Source organism: Peromyscus leucopus, chromosome 2, assembly GCF_004664715.2.
Source record: "Peromyscus leucopus breed LL Stock chromosome 2, UCI_PerLeu_2.1, whole genome shotgun sequence".
NCBI lineage: Eukaryota > Metazoa > Chordata > Mammalia > Rodentia > Cricetidae > Peromyscus > Peromyscus leucopus.
The window spans coordinates 137,451,445-137,477,186 of record NC_051064.1 but is presented as its reverse complement, the minus strand read 5'-3'; the positions used below and the strand labels follow the sequence as shown (position 1 = coordinate 137,477,186).

General features: G+C 44.8%; 2 protein-coding genes across 7 annotated transcripts in view; one reads left to right on the top strand and one right to left on the bottom strand.

Moving 5' to 3' along the window:
• Positions 1-10,654, top strand: part of Kdm1a (lysine demethylase 1A) — a 53,493-nt gene extending 42,839 nt beyond the window's left edge. For 2 of the 4 annotated variants that reach the window (XM_028875406.2, XM_028875407.2), the window contains 10 exons: positions 374-464; positions 1,677-1,811; positions 2,418-2,491; positions 2,961-3,072; positions 5,632-5,764; positions 6,668-6,855; positions 7,223-7,337; positions 8,642-8,769; positions 9,306-9,452; positions 10,158-10,654. In XM_028875406.2, coding sequence (XP_028731239.1) covers positions 374-464; positions 1,677-1,811; positions 2,418-2,491; positions 2,961-3,072; positions 5,632-5,764; positions 6,668-6,855; positions 7,223-7,337; positions 8,642-8,769; positions 9,306-9,452; positions 10,158-10,343 — 1,309 coding nt within the window. In that variant the 3' untranslated portion in view covers positions 10,344-10,654. The remainder of the gene's footprint in view (positions 1-373; positions 465-1,676; positions 1,812-2,417; positions 2,492-2,960; positions 3,073-5,631; positions 5,765-6,667; positions 6,856-7,222; positions 7,338-8,641; positions 8,770-9,305; positions 9,453-10,157) is intronic. The other 2 variants (XM_028875404.2, XM_028875405.2) reach the window with 1 other exon arrangement.
• The window catches only part of Luzp1 (leucine zipper protein 1), an 87,337-nt gene that overhangs the window by 2,912 nt on the left and 58,683 nt on the right, over positions 1-25,742 (bottom strand). For 2 of the 3 annotated variants that reach the window (XM_028875410.2, XM_028875412.2), the window contains 2 exons: positions 18,116-21,290; positions 12,265-16,556 (listed from right to left, as the gene is read on the bottom strand). In XM_028875410.2, coding sequence (XP_028731243.1) covers positions 16,401-16,556; positions 18,116-21,178 — 3,219 coding nt within the window. In that variant the 5' untranslated portion in view covers positions 21,179-21,290 and the 3' untranslated portion in view covers positions 12,265-16,400. Of the gene's footprint in view, positions 1-12,264; positions 16,557-18,115; positions 21,291-25,742 lie in introns of those variants that run through there. The other variant, XM_037203085.1, reaches the window with a different exon arrangement.

The window sequence follows — 25,742 nt, the reverse complement described above, 5'->3', positions numbered from 1 at the left end:
TCTCGTACCAGAGGAGCTGACGCCCCCTTGCCTCCTGCCTCTGCAGATGTTGCATGTATATGGTGCACAGACATACACAGGCAAACACTCATAAAATAAAAATAGATTTTAAAAAGTAAAATGAATTCCAAAGTAAAACATTTCAAGTACTTTTTAAAAGATAATTATAGACTCCCCAAGACCACTTTCAGTTCTAAGATGCATCACTTTACTGCGTGTTATTTTATTTAGGTCAGGAAGCAGACACAACCAGCTAACTTTCTTGTCTGAATGTTCCATAGTCAGTGGGTTTGGGGCCGCGGTGTTTGGCGGGTGCCTGTTTTGTGCTATGGAGCTGGCTGTGCAACCGGGCCACATGCATTGTCTCTTACAGGCTACAAGAAAAGCATGTCAAAGATGAGCAGATTGAGCACTGGAAGAAGATAGTGAAAACTCAGGAGGAGTTGAAAGAGCTTCTTAATAAGGTAGAGCTCTGCATTCATGGCTTCCATAGTCCAGAAACCGAAAACAAGGGGGCTCCTTTCACTTAGAAATGGTGAAGGCCTTTCTGGCCGTGGAGAGGAGTTGCCCGGCTGCTCTCCTTTCCCTTCCTAACTGCAGTGGATTGGTCAGCACTGCTGCTGCAGTCTGGGATTAGAGCCACATACCCCTTGATAAAGAAGATCAAGTCAGCTCATCCATCACCATAACTGTTTCTCTCGAGACACCAACATTTCTACCTCTGTTCCTTGAGGTTTCTGTCAGCACCTTCTGAGTCCCGAGTTCCAGATGATACAGATAAAGTCTTAGCCTACCAACTGCACAAGATAGCCACTTAGGGAGAAATGATTCATCAGCTGGGGAGGGGCAGGAACTCACTCCTGTTACTCTAGGAGCTCCAGGCACCTGTGTATAGACTGTGGCAAAGACTAAACATCTGTAGGCCAGGCTTCAATACCCTGTTGTACCTGAAAAAGCTAGCATTAGGAATGAGCACATAAAATTCTGTGTGTGATAATTTGACTTTTTACATGTTTTTTTAAAAAAAGGAGAGGGGCTGGAGAGATGGCTCAGTGGTTAAAAGCACTGGCTGCTCTTCCAGAGGACCTGGGTTCATTTCCCAGCACCCATATGACTGTTTTGTAACTCCAGTTCCAGGGGTTCTGACACCCTCACACAGACACACATGCAGGCAGACACCAATGCACATAAAATAATAATAAATTTTAAAAAAGAACAAAGCTGGGCATAGTGGTGAACCTGTGTTATTTCAACACCTAAGAGGCTAAGGCAAGAGGGTCTTAGGTGGAATATTCTTTTCCCTCTCCGTTGTGTTGGAAGACAAGAATCTATCTTAGTTATCTGATAGGGTTGTGGAAACCTCTGTTAAATTCTTTTTTTTTCCCCCAAATAACATGATACAGAACCAGGTATTCAGAAACTGCAAGAATCTTTCATAACATTGTGCAGGGAGAGCCAATGCCAAGGGCATTTGTTCTTTGGAAAAGAATTACACTGCTATCTAATACGAAAAAAATTGTTCCGTTTTTTAAGACAGGGTTTCTCTGTGCAGCTCTGGCTGTCCTGGAACTCGATCTAGAGACCAGGTTCACCTCGAATTCACAGAGTTCCACCTGCCTTTGCCTCCTGACTTCCAAGTGCTGGCTAGTATGAACATTTTTTTTTTCCATTTTTAGATGGTAAATTTGAAGGAGAAAATTAAAGAGCTCCATCAGCAATATAAAGAAGCATCAGAAGTGAAGCCACCCAGAGACATCACAGCTGAATTCTTAGTGAAGAGCAAGCACAGGGACCTGACCGCCCTTTGCAAGGTTGGTGCCATGCTATGCCGAAAAGTAGAGATGGGAACCCTGAGAAAAGAAAGAGCCTCCAGCCAATGGCAAGTGTCTGTACCTCACAAGCCATGGAGATTTAATGGCTCAGTACAGTGTGAGATTGGTATTTCCCGCATAGTTCTTATCCTGACATTTTAGGATGGTAATGTAATGCATGTGGAATTTCAAGTGAGACTGTGGTTTCAGTATCTCACATAGTGTCTCCTAGCACCTTGGCTTTCTTAGTCTCCTCATCTGCAGTATGGTATTCGGGATACATAGCTTGGAGAGTCCTTATGAAGGAAGCTTAAATGAACTGTGTTTCTAAGGAACCCCATACCAGGGCCATGAGAGTGCTGAGAGCTTCTGTGTTTTCACATCCTTACTTGGAGCATGGCCAGTGCTTTTACCATTTTCCCTCCTGCCCCATCTTATCCCAGATTCCTAACTTGTTTCCAAACACTCCTGAGGTTTGACCCCAACCTTAAATTGAATCCCACTTTGTACACATGATCTGAGCAGAAAACGTGTTGTATATAAACTAGGTAAATATCTGACCATTGAGGCAAAATCACATTCACTTTATTTTTTAATTTCTGTTAGGAATATGATGAATTAGCTGAAACACAAGGAAAGCTAGAAGAAAAACTTCAAGAATTGGAAGCAAATCCCCCAAGGTAAGGAAAGAAAACCAGACATTAAGAATGACAGCTTTGCTGTTTCCTTTTCGGTCTGGAAGGAAGACGACAAACAGTGAGTGTATGTGATGGTGGATGGGAAGTGTGTGTGAAGATGGTCTCTGTATCTAAAACTAGCCCTTCTCTACAAAACCTGATATTGAGATAAAGCTGACCTAGATGGAAATTGTTTTGGGGTGATTTTTTAAAAAGGTACTGTTGTTTTACACTTGAAAGATTTGGGGGACTAGGACCTTACCTTTTTCTATTGGGGTTCAAGCAGTGACAGATGCTCTCTAGATATAAGGGATAGAGCAGTTAGTAACACAGGTGAGAGCTTGTTCTGTGACTTGCATATAAGGCAGTCCCAGTCCCCAGCTGAGAGTTCAGATTGGCCGAGACCATCCAGGTGAGCTCATTGAGTCTTGTAGTGATGTTTTCGTTAACACTGTGCTCCCTTATTTTTCAGTGATGTATATCTCTCATCAAGAGACAGACAGATACTTGACTGGCATTTTGCAAATCTTGAGTTTGCCAATGCCACACCTCTCTCTACCCTCTCTCTTAAACATTGGGATCAGGTAAGATTTCTCGACCATTTATTGAGTTGCACATACTTGAGGACTATTAAAAACTCACCCTCTCCTCTTTCCTCTCCCTCTCTCTCTCTCCATCCCCCTCTCTTCCCCCCCCCTCTCTCTCGTGTGTGTGTGTGTGTGTGTGTGTGTGTGTGTGTGTGTGTGTGTGTGTGTGTGTGTGTGTGTTCTTGTAGACAGCTTCAGTAGGAGACAGCATTTGCTCACGCAAGCAGCTTGATGATTTGCCAAGCTCGCTTTGCCATGGGTTACCACCACAGTCAGGACATAGAACATTTCAGCCTGCTGCTGTGGTCCACTCCTGTCATCCCAGTGCTTTAGAGGCTAGGGCAGAAAAATTGAGCCCAGGGTCAACATGGCCAATATCAGGAGGCCTTTGACTTTAAGGAACCAAAACAAAAGATCATTATCATCCTGCTCTTTTGCAGTAAACCCTTCCTCTCGTCCTGCTTATCCTTGTTCTATGGTTTCACTGTAAGTGGTCTTTGTGTGACTGACTCCACTTACCTTGAGGCACCTTATCTCTTTGTTATTATAATTCCATTGTAGAGATAAACATGATTATTAAATCATCACTGGTGCCCTGATGGGGTTAGGTGTGTGTATGGGGTACTATTACTGAAGGTGCTCTGAATATTAATATTTTTCTCAGAAAAAAATTAATAGTGAACCGGGTGGTAGTAACACATGCCTGTAATCCTGGCTCTTGTGAGGGAGTCAGCCAGGTGTCTCTGAGTTCGAGGCCAGCCTGGTCTACAAAGCGAGTTCCAAGACAGGGCTATATAGTAAGACCCTATCTCTGACTCCTTCTTGCCAAAAATTTTTTTGAGTGAAATTGCTAAGATCTTACAGAAAGTAGTTTCTGCTTGGTTGGTTTTTGGTGATATTAGGGATCAAATTTATAGCCTTGTACAAACCAGATGAGAACTCTGCCTCTGAGCTGTTCCCCTGGCCCTTCTTCTACTTCTACTCATGTAAAAACTTCCAAACTGCATGCCAACCCCACCCCCCTTACATCTGTGACAGCCCATGTGCTTCACATCCTCAGAGATGCTCAGTGTCCGACCCGGAGGGTCCACCATTCTAGTGAGTGTCAGGAGTCTCTTCCTGTGCATCTCAGTTGCTCTGTGTCTTTTAGTAAATGTCTTCATGTATTTGGCCCCTTTGAAGAAAGTCTAGTTGTTTTCTTTTTGAAGAATTCATAAGAACTCATCTGTCAGATACATACTTACATTCTCTAGTCTTTGAAGGCTGACCCTAGAGTCTCGTGTGTGTGTGTGTGTGTGTGTGTTTGTGTGTGTGTGTGTGTGTATGCGCATGCTCTGTCGTTGTTACCCCTCCAGCTCCATCTGTCCTTGTTACATTCTGAAAAATTGACTTACCCGAGCTTATAATGTTTTAACATGTAATTCCTAAGAATTACAAGACACCCCAGAGAGTTTCTAGACTCAGTGGGATGCTTGATACTCTGTAGATGTTTGGGGCTTCCTTTTGTGGATGGGCTGCCTTCATCTGACTTGACCAACTGGTTTAGAAATCTTCCTCAACTTTAAAATCTGTCAGTTGAAAGACTGAAAATGGGCCGGGCGGTGGTGGCGCACGCCTTTAATCCCAGCACTCGGGAGGCAGAGCCAGGCGGATCTCTGTAAGTTCGAGGCCAGCCTGGGCTACCAAGTGAGCTCCAGGAAAGGCGCAAAGCTACACAGAGAAACCCTGTCTCGAAAAAAAAACAAAAAACAAACAAACAAACAAAAAAAAAGACTGAAAATGGACTTTGTTCTTTACAAGAAAATGTAATTGTGCACATCTATAATGCTGTTAAGAAGGTAAATGGGGTTGGGCGGTAGTTGGTGGTGCATGCCTTTAATTCCAGTACTCGGGAGGCAGAGGCAGTGACAGTTGGATTTCTGTGAGTTCCAGGACAGCCTGGCTACACAGAGAAACTGTGTCTCAAAAAAAAAAAAAAAAAAAAAAAAAAAAAAAAAAAAAAAAAAAAAAAAAAACCACGGGAGGGGGATGGGAAGAGGGAAATGAATCAGCTTTTGTGTTTTCTGGTCATCTATCTCTCCGTGGATGGTCTGAACTTGGTATTAGAGTACTGTGCTAGTAACTGTCTAGAGACAATAGAAACTTCTTCCTGGAGATGAGAGACATATCAGTGGTTTTTCCTCAGGCAGTTCAACTTGAATATGGAGTAACTGTTTAATTCTGGTCTTAAAATACTGTTTGGGGCTGGAGAAGTGGCTCAGCAGGTTAGGAGTACTGGCCGCTCCTACAGAGGAGGTGGGTTTGATTGCTAGCACCCACATGGCACTTGTCGGTCACTCTGGTCCCAGGGTATCCATCACCTTCTTCTGCAGACACTGTATGCATATGGTACATAAAACACATGCAGGTAACAACCATACACATAAAAGGTTTTTAAACTTGACTAGTCTACAAGCTTTTACTCTTCAGCACTGTCATACAGAACTTGATGCAAATGGCATAGTGTAAATTGTATTTAAAAAGTGTAGTAATAGGCCTTTGTTTTCCCCTGGCTAGGATGATGACTTTGAGTTTACGGGCAGTCACCTGACAGTAAGGAATGGCTACTCATGTGTGCCCGTGGCTTTAGCTGAAGGCTTGGATATTAAACTGAATACAGCAGTGCGGCAGGTTCGCTACACAGCCTCAGGTATGTGCCTGCTCTATAGGAAGGTAGAGCACCTTCCCTGAAACAAGATTAGTTTTTTTACAACTTTGTTTTTGGTAACTTGATTGCATGGTTCATGAGTGTAAACTTTTGTAAATGCCTTTTGTAAGTAGATGGCAGAGTGGCAGAAACTGCAACACCATGTTCGTTCTGGGTCTACAGAAAATGGGCCTGGGTTGTCTATCATACTTAAGAGGTGCCATATTCTCAGAATTCATAATTATATTTACAATGAATTGATCAGAAAGACATATGCATATGTAGTTATGAGCATTTGTATAAAAACATACTAGGGCTCATCAGCCAGCTCTTTGTTGGAGACCATTTTGTTGTTGTTGTTTTGTTTGAGACAGGGTTTCTCTGTGTAGTTTTGGTGCCCATACTGGATCTTGCTCTATAGACCAGGCTGGCCTGGAACTCACAGAGATCCGCCTGACTCTGCCTGGGATTCATGGCACCACCGCCCAGCTGAGCCCATTCTTTTGTGGAGTGTATTCTATGTTTTTACTCCCATTGTTAGTAAATCTGTATTGCTATTTTAAAAATACATTAGGTAAAATAATAGTGACATAATTCTGATGTCAACTCAGAGGTCAAGCTGAGCATTACAGTGAATTTCCAGAGTTTGAGGTTTTGTGCCTGTCTTGAAGTTGTCGTCCTTAGTGAACAGGTAACCACTTTAGTCCAGTATATCGCTAGTGTAAGATGGAGGCAATCAAGGGTTCCTTACTGACTGTGAGCATTTAAATCCTGGCAGCCTTAGGCTCACTTCTTCTGGTTTTTGTCTGAAAAATGAAGGAAATGGCATGTCTTTTGGTGCTGTGCTCACTTCCCTCATTGATGCCATCCTCATCACCAATAAAGTTTTCTAAACACTTTGTCCAGGATGTGAAGTGATTGCTGTGAATACACGCTCCACAAGTCAAACCTTTATTTATAAGTGTGATGCGGTTCTCTGCACCCTTCCCCTGGGAGTGTTGAAGCAGCAGCCACCAGCTGTTCAGTTTGTGCCTCCTCTTCCTGAGTGGAAAACATCTGCAGTCCAGAGGATGGGATTTGGCAACCTTAACAAGGTGATGTGCTCTCCTTCTGTCACCAGCCTAATGTTGAGTGTCCAGTAGCATCCGTGAGGAGTGGGGTCTGCAATGTAACCATAGTTACCCATACCCTCAGCTGTGAGTCCAGGCCTGAGCCCCCAGAGTTCATATACTCATCTGGTTGTATTATATAGTATTTAAGCACACTTAATCTTGCTATATAACCCCAAATCTACTAAAGGTCTTAAGTCGCATCATATATAATGTAATGGGGATTCTTTTTTTTATACCGAAAGTGGACTAGTAGTAGTCAGTAAGTCTTAAGTATGACCTGAAAGGACCAGCGGTGCTTACAAAAAGCCATCTCTCTGAGGCCAACTCATATGATTCCTTCCTGTGGTAGGTGGTGTTGTGTTTTGACCGGGTGTTCTGGGATCCAAGTGTCAATCTGTTCGGACATGTTGGCAGTACGACTGCTAGCAGGGGCGAGCTCTTCCTCTTCTGGAACCTCTATAAAGGTAACCGTTCGCTAGGCTTCTTTTTTTTTTTTTCATACTTCTTGAAACATACAGAATTAGAAATATTGGGAGTTTTCTTATTTATATGCCGTAATTTTTTTTCAGTAACTTAATATGCAATTTTAAAAAAAAATGCCTTCAAAGTAGTTTGAAGAAAACATAAAAATGAAGACACATCATAGCCAAAAGGGACAGGCCAGGGAGTATTCCTCATTCTGAGACTGTTAGATCCAGCCTGCCCTCAACCTTAGATAGATCACTTCCTTAAAATGTGTTTATGTTCCTATTTCCCATCCTATTAGTTTATATTTAATTCCTTCTTCAAGAAGAGAATGGAGAACACACAAGTGTTTCTCATGCAGCAGTTGTAGGCCACTGCTTACAGTACAGGCATGTTTCTCACCCAATGTCGTTCTATCCCTGGTGAAGAGGTGTTCCTACACTGAGGTGGTGCCATGCTTTTCCCCAGCTCCATCTAGGCCATCTGGTCCTGTCAATACCTCATGGTACTCCTCCCCACCCCAACATCCCTTATTCACCACCTGTCCTTGTCCAGGCCACTGTCACCTCCCTGTCATGCTGGCATCCCTGCTTCTGTTAATTGCGTTGCATTTGTTGGTTGCTTTGTATTGTAAAAGGGAAATACAGATTTCTTACCAAGGCTTCCACTAAGTCCCTTATAATATTCCCATCTTCCCTGTCTACTCTGCTCCCAGCTTTGTTCGGAGTGTCTGTGCATTTCTCTTTTTTCACTGGCTCGCTTTGCTCAGCTTGAATGTATTTGGAAGAAGCCTTTAGGGTATACATTCCTATTGCCTAGAATCTGAATTAAATCCCTGTATTCTCTTTCCTCTGTCCTATATTGTCAACGCTTTATCAAAGGTCATGATTCTATGTGTGTGTAGTTATTCACCTGTTAACTCTTGTGATTTGTATCTTTCATACCCCCAGGAACTAGGTAGCCCTGGGCTGTCGTGCAAGCTTATTATATACTAGCCAAATGATGACTGAGGACAGTGATAGGTATGAAGGGTCGGAGCCAGGTAGAAGGGATGTTGCCATTGCTGTGGAAGCACCTTAAGTGGCCAGGACCAATAATTCTATACCTAAATACAGAATGTTCCTTTTGACTCCTGGACGTCATAAGCAATGGAGTGCCCATTGATCAGTTTATGGGGACAGCATTCAGAAAAATAGCTTGTATCCAGCTGTGTGGTACTACATGGCTATTGACATTTGACAGCACCGAGAACAAAGCAGGCCTGATAGGAAAAAACCTGGAATTGTCCCTTCTGTTTCCTCAGCTCCAATACTATTGGCCCTGGTGGCAGGAGAAGCTGCTGGCATCATGGAGAACATTAGTGATGATGTGATTGTTGGCCGGTGCCTGGCCATTCTCAAAGGGATTTTTGGTAGCAGTGCAGTACCACAGGTATGTGAGTGAGTGGACAAGCAGGGATCCAGCTTACAGCTGAACGGAGGTTTGGCTTAGTTGCAGTTTGCAGCTTAAGTCCTTGATCAGGACATTTATGTGAGAATGGAGGTATGTGCTGAGTGGGCCTGAATTTTAATGTTTGGAACTTTAAGGTAGGTATTCAGCAGACTCTAGGACATGACCCTGAGAATGTCAGTTGCTAGCTGCATTTCTTTTATATGTAGGGTCACACCACAAGCAGCTGAGCTTGGTGAATACACTGGGGAGTTTTGTGAGAATTTCTTTGTAACCTATTTTTTAGGGCAACTGCAATACTTTTAGCCCCTTGTAAGACTCAGGTGAATTAATGAAAGAGTAAGGTCAAGTGCTGTGTCATAGAGGAGGAAACAACATGGATCCTTGTGTCTCTGCATCCAAAGCAGCAGCATCCGTCACCTGGCTCCCTCACCTTGCCTCTCTTACATAGGTCTTGCCTACTTTTCAGCCATGGCTGGTGTGTCCTGCTATCAGTAACATGGTTCTCCTATATCTAGCCCAAGGAGACTGTGGTGTCGAGATGGCGTGCTGATCCCTGGGCCCGGGGCTCCTATTCGTATGTGGCTGCAGGATCTTCTGGAAATGACTATGATTTGATGGCTCAGCCAATCACTCCTGGCCCCTCGATTCCAGGTGCCCCACAGGTGAGAAATTAGAAAGAAAGAAATCTGTGTCTAGACCTATTTGGTGAAAGACCAAGAGCTTAGGGTAGAAATGGTATCTCTAGTCACTCCATCCTTGGACACTTTGCTCAGCTTTTCCCCCTTTAAAAGTCCTATTGGGACTAGAAAGACAGTTCAGCATTTAAGAATGGCTGCTGCTCTTCCAGAAGACCCAGTTCAGTTCCCAGCACCTACATTGGATGGTTCACAGCCTCCTGTAACACCAGCTCCAGGGGACCTGACACCTTCCACCTCCACAGGCACACAAACTTTTTTTAAAGACCTACTTTTAATTGTACCTAATTTTGTGGCAGCTTGTAGGGTTGCAGAGGTCTGAGTCACTAGGGCCTTGTAGAGCCTGCTTGGGAGTCTTATGTAGACTATGCTAGACCTTGTCCGAGTATTTTTCAGTATCACAACCCAAAGGCTTGGTTATGCTCAAACACATTCCCGCTTAAGGAGGCTGTACTCGTTGTGGCTCAGAGTTTAGGATGTCCTGTCAATCTTAGCCAACAGGTACTACGTGAAATAAAACTAGAATGTTTGAGCATCTATAAACTGATCAAGAGAGACTTGGGTAAACTAATGGTGGAAACAGATCAGCCTTCAAAAGTCAACAGGAATTTGGCAATTCAAACACAATAAATTACTTGCTGATTTTTCTCCCCACCTACCCCCCAAAAATAGCCAATCCCACGACTTTTCTTCGCTGGAGAACATACAATCCGGAACTACCCAGCTACAGTCCATGGTGCTCTGTTGAGTGGGCTTCGAGAAGCAGGAAGGATTGCAGACCAGTTTTTGGGAGCCATGTACACTCTGCCTCGTCAGGCCACAGCAGGTGTCCCTGCACAGCAGTCTCCAAGTATGTGAGACAGACGGTTCAGAAAGGCGACCCAGTGGACGTGTAATCTGCCGTGGAAGCAAGCTCTTCTAGCAATACTCCATCCTACTGAGGAACTCTGTCATCAGCTGCAGGACTCCTACTTTGACAGCAGAGGCTGGCTCCTTTGGCTGACAGCACAGAGAGGAACTTACCCATTAATTTGGAATTATGTCTCCATAAAGACTGAGACAAGCAAGTGCTGTGAGATAACCTTAGTCTATTGGTGTTTGGCTTTTTTTTTTTTTTTAATATATTTTGAGAATAAAACTTTAAAATAATTCTATGTGAAGATTTATTTAATTATGTGTATGTTTTATCAGTTTAGGTATATGCACTTATGTGGGTGCCATGGAGGCCAGAGGCATTGGATCCCCTAGAGCTGGTCACAGGAGGTTGTGAACCATCCAGTCTGTGCGCTGGGAACCAAACTGAGGTCCTCTCAAAGAACAGTATGTGTTTTTACCACTGGGCCATCTCTCTCCAGCCTCATAGAAAATTAGTTTGATCTTTTGGATTAAAGCTTTATATACATAATACACAAGTGTTGCTCCCTTGGAAATGCCAATCCTACCTTGGACAATAGCACACATATTTTCTCCACAGGTGTAAGAAGGAAGCCATGTAAAAGACAAATGGTTTGGTCAGGTCCCAGGGCTCCTACTGAGTTACACTGACAGCTCCTCTTGTTTTAAGGTCCTAGGTTTCCCGTGTTTGCCTACATGTGTGTATGTGTACTACACACATGCCTGTGAGCTTCCTTACAGGCGCTAGGAACCAAACCTGGGTCCAGTGCTCTTAACCATGAAACCATCTCTCCAGCCCCATTATAATTTTTTTTTTAATACATGGGATCTTTTTAAAGATTCATTTATTATGTATACAGTGTTCTGTATCCCTGCAGGCCAGAAGGGGGCACCAGATCTCATTACAGGTGGTTATGAGCCACCATGTGGGTGCTAGGAATTGAACTCAAGACCCCTGGAAGAACAGCCAGTGCTCTTAACCTCTGAGCCATCTCTCCAGCCCTGCCCTCCTCAATAATGGCAGCGTATTAAATGGGAGGCTCCAAAGGGATGTTTCTTTCACTTTTCATGTACTAGTGCCCATCTGTGTTGGCACAGAGCACCTTGTAGTTGAACTGTTTCCTTCTCTAAGGCTGGAAAGTACTTAGAACCCTAGTCTAATCCCCGCATCTCAAAACTCTTCCTCTAGTGGTGTGTGAAAAAATGGAATGGGGCTTTTCCCCTAGTTTCACTGAGTGACAGCAGTAGGGGAAAAAAAATTGTTGAAAACATAGTGTTAGTGATGGAAAGGTGATTACTGCTGCGGTGGAAAGTGCTAGAAATACTCCCTAAGGGACCTAGTATCACTAGGGTGTCTGCTGCAGTCAGTGGCTGATGCTTTAAGAGTGCGGTTTGGAGCCAGGTGATGATAGCACACATCTTTAATCCCAGCACTCAGGTAGAGGCAGGAGGATCTCTGTGAGTTCGAGGCCAGCCTGGTCTACAGAGAGAGTTCTAGAATAGAACAGTCAGGGATACACACAGAAACTGCCTCCCCCCCACCCCCACCCCCCAAAAAAAAGGCTGTTTGGAGACAGGGTTTCCTTGTATAGCCCTCGGCTATCCTGGACTCACAGGAGATCCTCTAGCCTCTGCTGGGATTAAAGGCACGTAATTTGAGACACTTTCTTCTTTTGGTTTTCCAAGACAAGGTTTCTCTATATAATAGTCCTGGCTGTTCTGGAACTCATTCTGTAGACCAGGCTGGCCTCGAACTCACAGAGATCCACCTGCCTTTGTCTCCTGAGTGCTGTGATTAAAGGCGTGCGCCACCACTGCCCAGCGAGACACATTATCTTTGACAACACATAAGCCTAAAAAGAAAATAGAGCAAAGAGGCAGCTGCTGTTTTTAACTCTGGTTCATTCACTTAGAAAAGTTTTAAAGCATAAATTATTTGCTAGGTAAAATACTTAAATTTGTGAAACTTCATGCCAACAGCACCAATTCAGAGATAACAGCTATTTCCAGAAATTATATTGACAAAATTGGCATCACTGACTCAAAGGAGCATATGGAAATGAGGGAGCTTTATTGGTTACAATATTGTGCTGCAGAGCCAACAGAGAGCATTACAGCCTAAGGACACATGCAGACAGGCAGCTTCAACTATACACATGCACCCAAGGAGCCCTGAGCCACGGCCCGTGGCTGTGCCCTGCTTTCCAGAGGCAGGTTCTGGCCTCTCTGGTCCCATACTTGGAGCAGGAATGTAGAAGCTGCTGCATCTAGACTCCAAGGGGCAGAGGTGAAGCCAGAGCCACCTGCCTGGGCAAGTAGGTGTGGACCAACAGAGCTGAGGCCCCAGCAAAGGGCCTATCATGCGTACGTTTATTTAAGGGCTATCTTCCTAGCCCTCCCAATCTTTAAAATACAAAAAATAGACTTTATTCTCTTAAAAATACATTCCGTTCAATACATGTTCTGAGCTGTGAAGCAGCAGGAAAATAGGACCTCTTTCCTATGACCTTGGTTGAGGTGTTGAGGAGAACCCTGTTCCCCATTCAGGGTGTTCAAAAGATAATCCCTAAAAAGCAGCTCTTACAAAGCAGTCTTTGTCAGAAGAAACCCATGCCGACACAGGTGGCCAGGGGCCAGCCTCTGCGTCCCTGCTCCTTTACTGACCCACTAAATCTAACAACTAACACTGCCCAGGACAAGAAGTCCACTATTCGTCTAGGCACCAGTCCCTGCTGCATGAGAGGGATGACTGGTATGCAAGCTTGCCTGTAGCCTTGGCCCCACACAAATCCCTTTAACTCATATGCTGAACTGTTTCGCTGCCACAGGAACAGATTTGGCACAGCTCCCTGCCTGCCACCCTGCAGCTTTTCTTCCTGTGTCAGTACCCATGGCAGGTAACAGCAGCAGGTGGAGGACACCAGCTCCTGGCATTTAGCCAGCTCTTCATCCTCCAGCCAGGCAGTTCTAGAACCAAGTTCCTCTACTCGGAATTCTCACAGACACACACCTGCTGGCTCAGTTTAGCTGTCTACCCAGACTACTAAAGAAAGCACTTGTCATAAAAGTGAGTCTGTTGTTGGGGACTAAGGGAATATTTGGCTTGATTAGACAACAGTTTGACTATGGGTCTCCCTTCTATTTGGAGGCTTCCTCTAGCATCCAATTTGGGCCCAAAGGTTACATCTTGGTGCTTTTTTTAAGGACTGATGTGCCTTCCAACCTTGGAATCATAGCTAGCCTATTAATCCATGTGAAGCCCAGAGGAACCAAACCCTCCAAACTTCACTTGCTTGGTATAAACGTTGTCTGCAATGCTGAAGGCATTTAAAAATAAAACCTACTTTACCGCGGTTCTACAAAGTGTGCAGATTAAAGAAATAATATCCTGAAATAATTGTTACAATCAAATGCTATTGCACTCAGATTTTCAAAATGGCAGCCCACCGCTGTCCCTTTTCCACACAACATCTTGAATAGCAGCAGGTGTTGGTACTGCTAAAATGTGGAACGATCCAGACTTTGGCACCAGGAGCTACAGCACCAGAATCCGGGGCTCAACACCCAAAGACAAAAATTATTGTCGAGATCTTTTGAGGCAGGGCTTGGTGCCCCTGTTTTATCAGCAGAGAAGAGCCACAGACTTAATTTCTTATACTCTCCAGTGGACCACCACAGAGGTCTGTTTCCTTTGAACTCTTAGGGCTGCCAATTGGTACAGGAGAGTGGGGGGACGGAACTACAAGTGAGAGGTTGTGCAGCTTTGAATGAAGGAGTTTCTGGCCAGTGACCCAAAAGCAGCAGCAGGAACAGATCTTGAAAACACTATCTTAGTTGTACATCAAGTTGGGATGTGGAGGCAAGACACATGGCAATGCCCTCGGGTTAGCAAAACTCCATTAAAACAGAAGTGCTAGAGAGCTGTTCCTGTCCCTGGGGTTTAAAACAAAAAATAAAAAAACAAACAAGTAGATCTCCCCACACCCTGGCAGGATGGCTGAGTCTGATGCAGACTTGGGCAGGTGAGTGCCAGTGTGTGTGCTGAGTAAGGGTAGAGGAGACTACTTAGTCCTCCTGAGGATGTCCTGAGTCTTCTCTGTCGCCAGGGAATTCACAGGAGAGGCACGGAAACAGGAATCAAACAGACTTGTGTTATAGAAAGCACCTAGCTTGAAAGCCAGGAAAGGTGGCACTGGGAAACACTGGTGCCACATAGACCTGAGACCACGCAATCTAATCCCTTCACCTCAGACTTAAGACAGGCCTTACAGAGTTCATCCCCATGACAGAAACACGAGGAAAGGAGAAAGAAAGTATAAGACCCAGAAGACAACTGAGGGCAGAAAGACATTCCCCAGACTCCTGTGGATACCACCTTCCAAAAGCAAGAGTCAGCTCACGCAGAATGGTGAAAACAAGTTTGGAACACCAAAATTAAGGCCTTCGAGGTCATCCACTCCAAAGAACTCATTTTGAGCTGTGAAGCAGCGGTGGCAGAACTTGCCTAGCATGCCACATCCTAGGTTCAACCCCAGCATGCACTTGTGTACAGACATGTGAGCAACAAATGAAAAACCAACAAAGAACTCATCTTAAAGATAGGGGAAACTGAGGCTCCAAGAAGACAATGATTTGCCAAAGATCACAGAGCAAGGAGTGACAAAGCCAGAAGGGATGGGAAAATGGCTTTCCAGACTCCTAGTCCAGTGACAAGGCAATGACATCCACTTCACATAGGTAGCCATGGAGGATCCCTTTGAACAGAAAGAATGCTTCAAAAAATTCAGCAACAAGCAAATAGTTAACTTCCCCATGTGGCTGGTATAAGGAGATAAAAGTTTTTTTTTTATTTATCTGCCTTCCTAAAAGGCTTAATGCACTTTGAACTGCATAAATCTGTGGCCCTCAACAGGCAGGTATTGGCTTTCCTCCAATGAAATCACTGAAATAATGATCTACTCGTAGATACCAAGGGCTTGCTTGTGTGGGAACGGTGCGTCAGCAGTCAGCATGGTAAAGTGCGAGGCCTCCTCCACGGGATGGAGGAGGAGTGGGAGAGAGCAGTCAGTCCATGCCTTTCATGGAGCTATTGCTTTGTGGAGTGACTAAAGGAATTGGCTTGTTCTTGTTTGCTTTCCCATTTGCTGGGCACTTCCTAGAAGGCAGAGTATGCTGGGTCAAGCCAGCTCAGTCTAGGGATTTTCCCAAGATAAGAATGATGAAGTCAGCTGAAGTTTTCAGCCCCCAACGAGAGCAGAGGTGATGCCAGCAGCAATGTTGGTGCCCAGGAAAGGAGATGCATGAGATCTGCATGAGATCTGTCTGTTTCTGATGCCTTTGGAAGGTGAGCTGAGAACTGAAGTTGGAGGATGGTATCATTCCATTTGGTATCATGCTCTGCCTCCAAGAAACTGGTTAGCCAAAGGCTGAGTCAGGAAGCTTCAGCGTAAAGGTGGTCCCATAATCATAATTACTTAGAGGCACAGCACAGACCCTTTTTCTGTTTCCAAATTCTCAAGAACTCAAAGACAGGAATGTAGGCCCCCTAGATGGAAATGATGGCTGATGGTTCTTGGGTGGTCCCTTAGGGCAAACAAGGAGCCAACTGGAAATGGTAAGGAGACAAATCGGCACGACTCCATAGCGAAAGGGGCTGGGCTTTGATATACAGACAGCTCACCAAGGAGCAGAGAAGAGCGCTTTTGGCTGCCTCTATGGTGGTGGGTTTCTGTCACTTCCCATTTTGGGGTCTGAGAGTGGTCCATGCTTCCTTGGGGGCAGGGTTAGGAGAGAGGACTACTCATGCATCAGGGAAGGCTGGGCTTGAGTGACTGGTTTGTAGTCTGATCCTATCTGGACAACTGGCAGAAATTACCTGAGCCATAGCCTGGCTCTCTACAGTCTCCCAGCCAAGGCCTTTGTGTCTAGCCTGATTAACTGGCCTTGGATCTTTCTCAGGCCAGGAAAGGGGAGGAGCTGAGAAGCAGGAGGAGGGAAGAAAGCAGACGTCACCTAGCTGGCTCAGTCTTCCTCAGCATATGGCCTGGCCGGCTGTAGTCGCTCCTCAGCCCAGACTTGCTCAGACTCTGGCAACCCCTGCTTCCCAGGCAGTTCAGAATGCTCCAGGGCGTTGTGCACTCGCCTGCTGATAACAATTGTGCCGTCCTCCCCTTCCTCCTGTGCCAATGAGCAACAAAAATAGAAAGTGAGCTGCAGAGAGTACAGGAGGAACGAGACACCCCAACCTTCCACCCTGGCAAGCTCTCCCACCTGGGATAAACACTACATAATAACTGTAGGGTTTCTGTTGTTGTTTGTTTGGGGGGTGGGGTGGGGGTGCACTAATCAGTATAAAACCCTTTGGAAATAACTGAGGAGACCAAGAGGCTCACAACTGACAGAAGCCTATTATAGGCCAGAGCCCAGAACAGGAACATGGGACCAGGATCCCCAAGGGGCAGGTGTGAAAGCCTCTTTCTTGCTGCATGGCAGGAGCATGCTGAAGAGAAAGTTAGTTATTTCCACGTATGATCTGTGAAAAAGCCACGCGCCTTCCTCTTCTGTCATTCTGTCCCTTGGCTTGTGTCTCCCTGGAAACTCAGCCAAATCTTTAGGACCCGAGATAGGAATCTTTCTCCCTACTCTTAGAATTCTGCCTTGCTGATGGTATTCTTTGTCAAAGAGTAATAAGTATGAGCAGAAAAGGCAGGCAATCAGGGTAGAGAGGCATTCCTACAGAGGAATCTTAGGTCCCAATCCGCACTCTTTATTCATCTGAATGACCTTGAATAAGGCACTCTGTGACCTTCATCTTTACTACTCACATGTGAAACTAAGGACAGTACTGTTCACAGGGCTGTTTTAAGGGACACTGGGTGAAGCCAAGTGTCAATCTAAAAGATTGACAGGCTTATCCAGTTAACCCAGTTGCCTGCCTTTTAAAAAAGTACTAGTATGGGCTGGAGAGATGGTTCGATGGTTAAGAGCACACTGCCTATGCTTCCAGAAGATTTAGGTTCAATTCCTAGTGCCCACATGGCAGCTCACAACCGTCTGTGACTCTAGTCCCAGGGTGCTGACACTCTCCTGGCCTCTGTGGTACCAGGCACAGACTTGGTATATAGACATGCATGCAAACAAAACCCCCATATGCACTAAATAAAATTTAATGTGAATTTTAAAAAGGTACTAGTGTGTCTAGAGGCAAGGCACTTTCATGGTCATGGGGACCAGGTCCAAGACACTCCTGGGGCCTTCTCTAGGCTCTGTTCTGACACTCTGGCTCTCCAGTCAGTTGGTTCTGGACTCATCTGGATTCATGAGCCATAGGGAAGCACTCTCACACAGACAATACAACGGGTCAGGCCTAGCTGGGACAGAAGAAAATGACATTGGGTGTAAAGCTTCTAGAGCAGGTCCAGGGTCAGCTCTCATTCTCCCTAGCCGCTGGCTGCCCAACAGGCAGCAGGGCAGGAAGAACCTGTTCATTGCCATCCCACAGGCACCCAAGAGCTTCCTGTTCACTGCTCGGGAAGTCTCAGGCAAACCAAGGAACAAATGCCACTTTCTCTCTGCCTCCCCTTCCCTGTGGAAGCAAATGAAGAAGACAAGCTAGACGAGGGTTCGGAAAGCCATGCTGCTTTTTGCCAAACTTACCTGAGACTCTGTCCCCAGCAATCCTAGGCCAAACAGATCAAGGCTGAGGGAACTAGAAGAGGAAGGAAAGTGAGACTCACCATGCTTGCCGAGTGGTTCCAGGAGACAGCAGTGGTGGCGTCTCCTATCCGATTCCTCCGGGTGAGAACCTCTGATGCGGTGAGGCTACTTTGGGTCCTTCTAGAGGAGAGTTCAGGAGCATCCCCTGCATTTCCTACCTTTCGAGTGCCCTGTTCAGAAGGGAGGGACCTGGGCTGTTCAAGCTCTAAGAAGTCTGTGGAAGACCTCTGTGTGTAGGCATTGGTAGATTCCATGTGCCTACCTACTCGAGTTGGGGTGTCTTCTGAACATTTCAAGTCTCGCTTACTCTTCCAAGCATTCCGCACAGTGACGTGTCTGGTATCTGAAGAGCCTACCTCTGAAGAGGCGCTATGGCTTTTCCACCTGATTGTCTCCGCTGGGGGGGCATGACTATTCCTCTCCACAGAATCTGATGGCTTAATTAGAATGCTGCTCCGAGAGACCACTGTCTCCGGTCTATTCTTTGGAGACCCATCTCCCATTCTTTCAGCTTCTGTGAGCTGCAAGGTGATGTCATGTTTATGAATAGAGAGCTCAAGGGGGGAGCTGACATGGTTGCTAACTGATGTGAGCTCTGAGGGCCCCACCTGGATATTGCTGGTGGAGGTATGCCTCTCCCTTGGGGCCTCTCCTGGGATGGCTCTAGGGCCACTGCTGTCAGAGGGGTAGATGGTGATGCTGCTTGTCACTTTGCTTGGCACAGGTTTAGAGGTGGACCTCTGCTTCTCCAGGACAACCTCAGATCCAGATCCTCCCATGATTTTTTTCACATCCTTATCAATGATAACAGGTTTTATAATCGCTCTAGACCGCAGGGCCTCTCTGGGGCTGAAGGGCCTTTGGTTTTTCACCCCAGCACCATTGGCATCTGGGAATTCTACAGCATTGGAGGAAGCTCTGGTAGATTTCACAGATTCGTTTTCTATTGCAGCATTTTTATTATTTTCCAATAGGGCAGTTCTAGGTCCCCCTCGGGACTTGGCCTTTTCTCTAGAGTTTGGCTGTTGTTTGGGCTCTGGCTCTGGAGTGATAGTTGTGCTCACCAACTTGGCAGTGACAAGAGATTCTATGTCCAAGTCTTCATCTGAGTCCATCTTCTCTCTGCCACTGGATTTGATCACACGGCACCTCAGAGCTTCATGCTGACTGCTGTCTTCCATCACAACTGCTACAGACTGATCAACTCCTTCTTTATTTGGCGTTGAAAAGCCCTGAATGATATTTTCTTGGCTTCTTAAACTATAAGGATACTTTGATAAAGTAGGAGCTTTAGAATTTGGAAAATTAGCATCAGCTTCCAGTCCATTAGCAGTCTTTTTGCCCTTAGGAATCCCTTCTGAGGAGGCTCTCTGAGAGGACAGAGCTCCAGTGGCCTTAGAACAGCCCACATCTGCAGCCTGAGTTACCTGACTTCCACTGACAGGCATCTGTCCTCTCTTGCCATAGTGGGCCTCAGAGGTGATCTCAGAAGTCTTGTCGCCTCTACCCACTGTATCATTAGGAACAGATCCATGGGTGGAGTCACTAAACGTTCGCGTTGTCTTCTCTACTTTCCCCTTCAGTCCACTCTCAGCGCCTGGCTTGGGAGTTCCCTTCCAAACTTTACTGTGCTCCTGGGCAGCAGGGGGGTAACGGCTAAGCACCGATGGCTGTTCCCTACTCTTTTTCCCTTCACTCTGAGAGGAGCCAGGTACAAATCGGTCTTCAGCTCTCTTTGTCTCCTGAGGTCCACTGTCTGCACCCACTCCAATGTTGGAAGCTTTTGCTGCCCTTCTGTTGGCGAAAATAGGAGAAGCAGCCTGCTTGTTGCTTAGAGAATAGTTTTCATTATTGAGTGCAAACTCCCTGTTCCGGATCCTTTCCCGCTTATGTTGAGGGGACAGTTCCCGGGGTGTGTGCCTGGACATGGACGCCTCACCCCCATGACCTCTGAACTTAGTCCTCTCATGCCTGCCTCTGCCCAGTAGGAAAGCATCTTCCCCTTCTATGTCCCCATTTCCTAACTCTTTCTGTTTCTTGACTTGCAGCTTTATCTCCTCTAGCTGGCTAGCTAAGATTCTGTTTTTATTCAGTTCAGTTAGGTAATTATCCTGAAGGTCATTGTTTTTAGCCCTCATTTTCTTAAGCTCTTCTTCCAAAGATTCAAAGTGTCTGATTTGTGTCTTGAGTTTCTGAATCTCTTGGTTGAGGTCTTTAACTTTGTTATCCTCCTGGTTCCGATTCTTTTCGTTTTCTGATTTGTCTCTGCTTTCATTCTCCACCTGCTTTAGGTAGTCCAGACTGCCCTTCCTTCTCAATTCTTTGGATGGCAAGGTGGAGGAGATGCCGTCCTCAATGCGCAGGTCACTCCTCTCCGAAAGAGTAGAAGCATTCCTCGTGTGATCTCGGCTCATTTTCTTGTTCTGCTCCAGTTTTTGAGTAAGCTCTTTTATTAGTTTCTCATTTTCTTTGTCCTTTTCATTCAAGTATTTTCTCTCCTTTACGAAGCTCAGGGTCAATGATTTTAGCTTTTCTAACTCTGACACTAAGCTCTGCTCAGTTTTATCCAAGCGGTCCTCTGAAGACTCCAGTTCTTTCACTTTGACTCTGAGCATTTCCAACTCAGAAGAGATTTTCTTGGTCAGATTTCTCTCTTCATTCAGGCTCAAACAAAGCTGGGAACATTCATTCTTGCTCCTGCTCAAGGCCTCCTCCAGCTTCTCTAACTCAGCCATTCGTTTCTGAAGCCACTCGATCTCAGATTTTAGCTCTCGGGTAAGGCTTTCCTCCTCTTCAAGTTTCTCCTTCATCATATGACACAGGTCCTCTGCTCTCTTAATTTCCTCATCTTTACCTTCAATCTTCAGTACCCGCTGACGCAACACCTCAATCTCAGCCAGCATGCTGGAGTTGCTGCCCTCCGCCTGAATCACCTTGTCCTGGAGGTCCAGGAGCTCATCCTCAGCTTTCTGGAGGTTTTTTGTGGCTTCCTCCAATTCATCGAGGCGGCGGCTCAGGCTCTGTAACTTAAACCGCAGATGGCGACTGGAGGCAGCATCCTTGTAGCTGGCCATGTCTGCCATGTCTACAGCCAGCCAAGGTGGACTGCTAGAGGCATCCAACTGCACTGGAGAAACTGGTTACCTTTCTCTTGGCATCCACAACCTTCTTTGGCAACTGAAGACCATTATAAATCTACAGAATGAAAGCAGAAAACACATCAGTAAATTTTAAAAAATGCATGTTAGTTTGATTGTAAAAAGAACTCAAACCTGCAGCCCTTGTACAGAGGACACAGCAGCTACTCAAAATTTTAATGGATCAACTTGAATAAACCTGCAAAAATCGTCTGTTCTTCATGGCTGACAATGAGCTAATATCTAAGCACAGCATGGCATTAGAGTGCAGGGAACCCCAATTCTCATGGCAGAGTACAAGGACATCCACCACATGCACGATCTCTACCCTTTCTGTATTCATCAAAAAACAGAGCCTTTCTTCCTGAGCTGTAAAGTGAGCAGTCCTCTCTACCAGTGCCCTTGTGAGAACATGTGGTGAGCTCTTGGTAACAACACACTAAATAATCCTGAAGTGGGAGGAGGGGAAGGGGGAGTGCAGACCAAAGGAGGAAAGAAGTCATATTTGAAACAAGTTGGTGAAAGAACCTTACATTAAAAAAATACTGCCCCAAACAGAATAAAGTTAAATCTGCTCCCAGACATAAAGATACAAAAGAAATTGTCTCAACCAATTGGCTGTTCTAATGAAAGATCTGACACCGGATCATTTATAAAGAATGACCAGATGAGGTTCTAGAAGCTGGAAAATGCAAGCTCAGGCCACCAGCAGGTTCTTCTATGCCTAGGAGACTATCTTAAGTCTTTGGACTTGAATGGTGGAAGGACAAAAAAGGTTAAAAGCCCTTCTGTAAGGGTGACAAGTCCATCACCTCTTGGGAGGATTAAATTTGAACAAGAGTTTCCTGGGACACACAAACATTCAAATCTTAGCAACAATCTTTGAAGAAACAATTAAACCTTAACTGAGTGTCAAGAAGAAGACAAAAGACACCGTATGGTGATACTTAAGAAGTAAGCTATGGGTTGGGGATTTAGCTCAGTGGTAGAGTGCTTGCCTAGCAAGCACAAGGCCCTGGGTTCGGTCCTCAGCTCCGGGGAGGGGGGGGAAGTAAGCTGTCTATCTAGAATGATAGACCCCTCAAATTTACCAATCAAACATGAGTGAGTTAATGAACTCTTGAGCACCATCAATGAAGTGGAGAGAAGGCATGGGCACAGCATATCCCAACACTACCTCATGCCAATCTCAAGCTCACATTCAAGGCTATAAAAAACTATTGTGATGGCTGGTGTTAATTGTCAACTTGAGAAAATCTAGAATCACCTGTACATGGGGGTGGGGAGTTGATTAGGTTAATTGCTGCCCACTGTGGATGGCCTTTCCTTGGCAAGGCTCCTGGACGACAAGAAAAGAAGAAGGAGGAGAAGGAGGAGGAGGAGGAGGGAGAGGAGGAGGAGGAGGAGGAGGAGGAGGAGGAGGAGGAGAAGAAGTAGTAGTAGTAGTAGTAGTAGTAGTAGTAGAAGAAGAAAACTGACATGATACCACAGAGAGAAACTCAAGAAACTCAAGGCCTCCCTGCTGGGATGAGGGACAAAGCAAGAATGTCTTCTCTCATCATCTCTTTCAACATTGTACCAGAAGCTTAGATAACATAATTAAGCAAGAAAATAAAAGATATGCTGACTGGGAGGAGAGAAAAAACTTTGAGGATAACATGTCTGTCTATGTAAAAAATTCAAAAGAATTAGCAAAAGAAAGTCCCCTAAAACAATTAGTGGTTACAAGATGGTTGCAGACTATAATAATAGATAAATAGATAAAAATTTCAAAGCTGATTGGTGGTAGCGCATACCTTTAATCCCAGCACTTGGGATGCAGAGGCAAGTGGATCTCTGTGAGTTCAAGGCCAGCCTGGTCTACAAATCGAGTTTCAGGACAGCCAGGGCTACACAGAGAAACCCTATCTCAAAAAACCAAAACCAAAACCAAACCAAACAAAATAAAAAATCCTCAACCACTTCTCAGTGTACCAACAGTGAGTAAGTGGAATTGGAAATTAAAGAACAGTATAATTTTTATTAGCACTATAAAAAATGAAATATAGATATAAGCCCAAAAGGTACATCTGTATTTCATATATACTTTTTGCACACTGTAAAACTTCTGACCTAAATAAGTTCATGCTCACTGGTGGGAAGACTTAATATAGTCTGGATGTCAGTTCTACAGACCCAACATACTCACAATCAAAGTTCCCAACAACTATTGTGTGGACACTGACAAACTGATAAAGTTTTGGTAGAGTCAAATGACCAGAAGAACTAACACAATATTGAAATTAACAAAACTGAGAACTGATGGATGATACCTAAACTAAGAAAATTATCAGTCAAGGCAGTATGTATAAGAAAAAAATAAACAGATAAAGGAATAACACCACCCAGATACTGTCCACTGATCTCTAAGAGCAAGACAATAAAACAGAGCAAAAATAGTCTTCTCTATAATTGTTGATAAAACCAGACCCATAAGCATAGTCTTAAGTATAAAATGTAAAACTATCAACTCCTAAAAAATTAAAAAGGAGAAAAACCAGATGACCATGAGTACAGTATAATCTCAGGTACTGTCCCAAAAGTACAATCCATTAAGGAGAGAACTGGTAACCCAAGTTTGTTAAAGTGAAAGACATCAAGACAAGCCAAAGACTGGGAGAAAATAACTAAAATATATTTGATAATACCAGGAATGGTGGTGTACACCTTTAATCCTATAACTTGAGAGACAAAGACAGATGGATCTTTGTGGGTTCAAGACCAACCTAGTTTACAAAGTGAGTTCCAGGACAGCCAAGGCTACAAAGAATAGACTATTATCCAAAATAGACCTCAGTAAGAAAAACTTGAGTGAAAGACCAAAGGACATATACAGATTGCAAATAAGCACATGGAAAGATCATGTTGATTTAGAACTGGAAAAGAGACAAAGAGACAGACAGACAGACAATATACCATAAGTCGGGCATGGTGGCTCATGCTTATAATCTCAACACTTGGGGGGCTGAGTCAGGAGGACGGCACCTTGAACCAGAGGCCAGCCTGGGCTACATAATGGGTTGCAGGCCAGTCAGGGCTACACAGTAAGACCCTGTCTTGTGGTGATATTTTATTTGTGAACCCCAATAAAGTTTATCTGGGGATCAGAGGGAAAAGCCAGCCACTATATTAAACATAGAAGTCAGGCAATGGTAGCACACATCTGGATCTCTGTGAGTTCAAGGTCACACTGGGAACAGAGCCAGGTGTGGTGACACACACCTTTAATCCCAGCACTAGTTACCCATAGAGGTCTGGAGGTCTTAACAGATAGACAGGAAGTGATAGAGCTGGGTGGAAAGAAGAAGTAATGTAGCTGGGCAGAGAGAGGAAGTAAGAAGGCAGGGCACAGAAAGGATATAGGTGTGAGTATACAGGAAGTAGATCTCTCTGGAGGCTGAGGAGTTGGTAAGGTGAGGTTCACTGTGGCTTGCCTTTTCCTCAGATCTCTCAGTTTTCACCCCAATATCTGGCTCTGGGTTTTTTTTTTATTAATAAGACCATTTAGCAATTTGTGTTACACTCTGTTAAAAAAAACTTTAAAGGGAAAAAAAGTGAACCATAATACATAGATGTTGGGTGATAGCAATTATGACCTAAATAAAGATGAGTCAAAATGCCATAGTTTTTAAAAGGCTCCTGAAGAGAAGAGTGGGACCAGGAAGACCAAACAAGAAGCATTGTGGTGATCCAGGCAGATACCACTGTGGCTAGCAACAGAAGAACTGACAAGTGGCCAGAATGCTGGTCATGTGAAGGTAGAACTCTCCATGCTTTTGTTCCTGGACTGCATGTGATGTATGAGACAATGCAAAAAATTAGGGATGACTCCAAGGTTGCTGGCCTGAATTTTCAGGACAGTGCTGTCCTACATTCAATACAGTTGAGTGCAGATAGAACAGTATGAGAAGGAAGATCAGTTTAAAACATTTGTGAGAGACTTAGTGGTCATCCAAACACAACAGAGGCCACACATACACAAGCACAGAGAGGTCAAGGGAGAGGTGGTCTCAATGTAATCTGTGAGTCAACAAAAACAGATGGCTTATAAAAGTAATTGACATTGCCAAGTAATTGAGTGAACACAGAGAAAACAAGAAATCAAAGGTCTAAACCCCAGTATTTTTGTTTGTTTGTTTTTTCAAGACAGGGTTTCTCTGTGTAGTTTTGGTGCCTGTCCTGGATCTCGCTCTGTAGACCAGGCTGGCTCACAGAGATCCACCTGGCTCTGCCTCCCGAGTGCTGGGATTAAAGGCATGTGCCACCACGGCCTGGCTTAAACCCCAATATTTTATTGGTAGAGATGAAGAAGAGCAAAGAGACAAAGCATCTGTGAGGCAAATGGAAAACCACAAGCGTACACAGCATGTGGTGTCATGGAAGCCTCCCAAAGCTAAAAAAAAAAAAAAAAAGCAATGATCAGCTGTGAAGTAAGACTGACAAAAATGGAACTATCAGGACAGTAATGTCA